At 38.5% G+C, this 3,128-nt stretch overlaps 1 protein-coding gene across 1 annotated transcript; it reads left to right on the top strand.

Moving 5' to 3' along the window:
* The first annotated feature begins 140 nt into the window (after nt 1-140).
* Nucleotides 141-2,761, top strand: PIGP (phosphatidylinositol glycan anchor biosynthesis, class P). The gene is made up of 4 exons (XM_010142838.1): nt 141-222; nt 1,425-1,497; nt 2,020-2,138; nt 2,631-2,761. Exons 1-4 carry the CDS (start codon nt 141-143, stop codon nt 2,759-2,761), a joined length of 405 nt encoding a protein of 134 aa, XP_010141140.1.
* Nucleotides 2,762-3,128: the final 367 nt, after the last annotated feature.

The following is a 3,128-nucleotide window of genomic DNA, read 5'->3' as shown; positions in this document are numbered from 1 at the left end:
GGCGCGGTGCGGCGCGGCCTGCGTGGGCTCGCTGCCTGCACCCGCCAGTGCCGTGGTGTTCCGGGAGGAACTTACCGGGATAGCTCTAAGAGGTTCTTACCGCGCTCCCCCTGCCCTGAGGTCAAAGGGAGCTGAACAGTATGGTGGAAAACTCTCCAGCCCCGTTGCCAGAAAGGGCAATATATGGATTTGCCCTTTTCTTAGGATCGTGGTTTGGCTTTAGTAAGTATACTGAGTGCTGAATACTTTACCGAAAAGTGTTGCTTACAGACAAATGTAGTTCTGACAAAGCCGTCTGGAAAGGATCAAAATTGTGTTACACCGCCTGGTGTAAGGCTGTGTGATGTAGGAGTAAGGAGCATTACTTACCAGGCCTGTCAGTTGTTACAGATACCTGCGATGGCCTCTTGTAATGTCCTTATTATGGGATCTTTAATAGGATCATAGAGTCAAATTATCAAAAAAATTTTCTGCGTTCTCATTTTAGAAACTTTTTTACATGTGTGCAACCTTCCATATCCAAATATTGCAAAAAACAAAAACAAAAAACCCAAAGCACCTAAGTCATTCTGGGCAACAGCAATGGAACAGTGTTCCATTTATGCCGGGATTTCTTTGCTGGTGTGACAGGTGTTTTAGTATTTCACTGGGGATATCTTGTATGCCCACACAGGACCAAAACTTGAGAGGGTGAGAACGCTTTTTCAACAAAAGAAAAGGTGCTTCAGATATACTGTAGTCAAATAATAAACCAGGATCCTACCGTAAGCCTTTCTTACCCTTAGGAAGGAAATGGTAATGACAATAAGTTGGTGTCTGTTGCTTTCACAGGAAGCCACTGCAGTTCCGGTTTGGCTACTAACCTGTTCCTGTCAAGTTTTGTTAAACCTTGCTGCAGATCTGTTGCTAGGGAGCAAAATTTTTCAGTATTGGTTTTGTTGATATGAAAAAAAAAAAAAACCAGAAAGTATTTCCAGTAACTTTTTCTGAACAGTTCCATCCACGCACTGCAATTCTATCAACTTTTCTTTCTGCCAAATGACCCACTGTGTGATAATTTTCTGCTTTAATATTTTCTGCATTCAGAGTCAAATGACTCCATTTACTGAGGGTTTTGCTGTTCTGCAGTTCAGTTAGCAAGAAATTTTTGTCTCTTTGCATAGGAAATCAGAAACTAAATGTTAAAGCAAATATAAAAATGATATGATATAACCAGTTACAAAACATTGCACCCAGACTGGGCAGGTTTTGTGTCTGAGAGGCATATTCCACAATGTTTCAGTAGAGCTGTTTTCACTTAATAGTGTAAAAAGCAAAGTACTGTCTCAGGATGTATCAGTGGGGAGGTATTGCTCTGAAACTTAGAAAGCAAATCTAAAAGAGTATCAGTCATACTTCTGTGTCTTTCTAATTCTTTTGTGCAGTATTGTACCTTATCTGGGCATATGTTCCCGAGACTTGGCTGTTCTCATTGGGACTAACATACTGGCCTCAAAAGTAAGTTCAACCAGTTAAACTCTTTAACTGAAATATGTGTAAGAGTTATTATTTTCAAATAACAAAACTTTAAATAGTGACCTTGTATTTCATGCAGTTTTTCCCGATGGTAATGGACTATAGTCTTTGTGAAGCATTTTTTATGTAGATAAGTAGCCATGACAATTTTTTTTTTTGTTGTGTAATGAAAGAAATAGTATCTGAACAGTTTATGATAAATTTGATAAAATGATAAATGTTGTTTTCAGGAAGTTTGCCAAAGAAAATACAGTAAACTTTAAAATGTAGTTTTAAAAAAATGAAAATGCTCTGTAAGGAATCTATTTGACAATTTATAACAAACTAGTTATGGTGACTGCAGTCAGTAATCTTGGGAGAGACCAGAGTCCGTATTCAAAGGTGGCGTTTCTTTTTCTCTTGGCTGAGTTTGTGCTAGACACAGTAACAACCACCACATTAAAACTGTTATCTCATTAGGCGTTTGTTATGATGAGGTGTAAATTTTGAAATCTTTTTCCTCAGATACTGGGCAGTTGCTTTGCCAGCATACCTACTAGTTGTTGTAGGAATTGGTTATGTATTACTTTTTGGTATTAACATGATGAGTACAGCGTCACTTAACTCGACACATACCATTACAGGTAATTCTGTTGGTGAGTTTTTTTTTAAGATGTTGATACTTAGCTGGTAATTTCTGTAAATATATATATGTAGCCATATATAATATAAATCAGATTTTAAACCTTTAAATATTTTGATCTAGAAAAGGAGTTCCTGGAAGTACTGAAGTACCACAGTGAAAAGTAGCCACGAGCCCAACTCTTCCCTCTGTCATCCTGTGGCAGTAGTTTCCAACTAGTAGAGTGTACTCTGTTAAAGAAACATACCACGTTAGAGGAACAGGGGTTAAGCATATAAAAATCCTCCCAGGCATGCACCTGGCATTGCAAACCAGTGAAGAGTGTCATGGGAAGACAGGTGTGTGTACCTGCCTGGGGTGGCAGAGCTGGGAAGGCATGCAGAGTCAAGGGGGTGCACAGGAGGCTGGTGTGGTGCTGAGGCCTGATCAGCTGTGCCAGTGTTTCCATGGCTAAGGTGTTTTACAGTTAAAATGTTCTCATTGTCTCCCGTAGATAACTATGCAAAAAAGCAGCAACAGAAGAAATTTCAAGAAGAAGCAATTCCAGCACTGAGGGATATTCCCATCAGTGAAGTAAACAGAATGTTTTTCCTTCCTGAAAAAGGAATCTGCAATAGCAGGTAGTTGCTATTAAGGACTGTCTGAATAAAGGATTAGTAAAACTGTTACATAAGGAAAATCAAAACCTCTCCAAGCTAGAAAAACCCCTCTTTCTGCTTGCAGAATAAAGCTTTTATTTTTTTCTGAATTTTTAACTGAATTTGTGTAACATATTTCATTGAGATGGCTTGGTTTTATTATTATGCATGCCCCTTAACACGGTGTGAGAATTGGTATGATAATACCGGTTGGTATGAGATACTATCGGTATGAGAATTATGCCACATTAATTTATCTAACCATGCTTGTGAGTTTAAAATAACATTCTATTATTTGTAGATTTCTGCTTGTAATTTCCCTCTGAGTGAAAGAAATAGCTTTTGGATTTAGC

The sequence above is a fragment of the Buceros rhinoceros genome, unplaced genomic scaffold (genome assembly GCF_000710305.1).
Source record: "Buceros rhinoceros silvestris isolate BGI_N320 unplaced genomic scaffold, ASM71030v1 scaffold16109, whole genome shotgun sequence".
Taxonomy (NCBI): Eukaryota; Metazoa; Chordata; class Aves; order Bucerotiformes; family Bucerotidae; genus Buceros; species Buceros rhinoceros.
The sequence above is the reverse complement of the archived record's forward strand: the minus strand, read 5'-3'. Positions and strand labels throughout refer to the sequence as shown.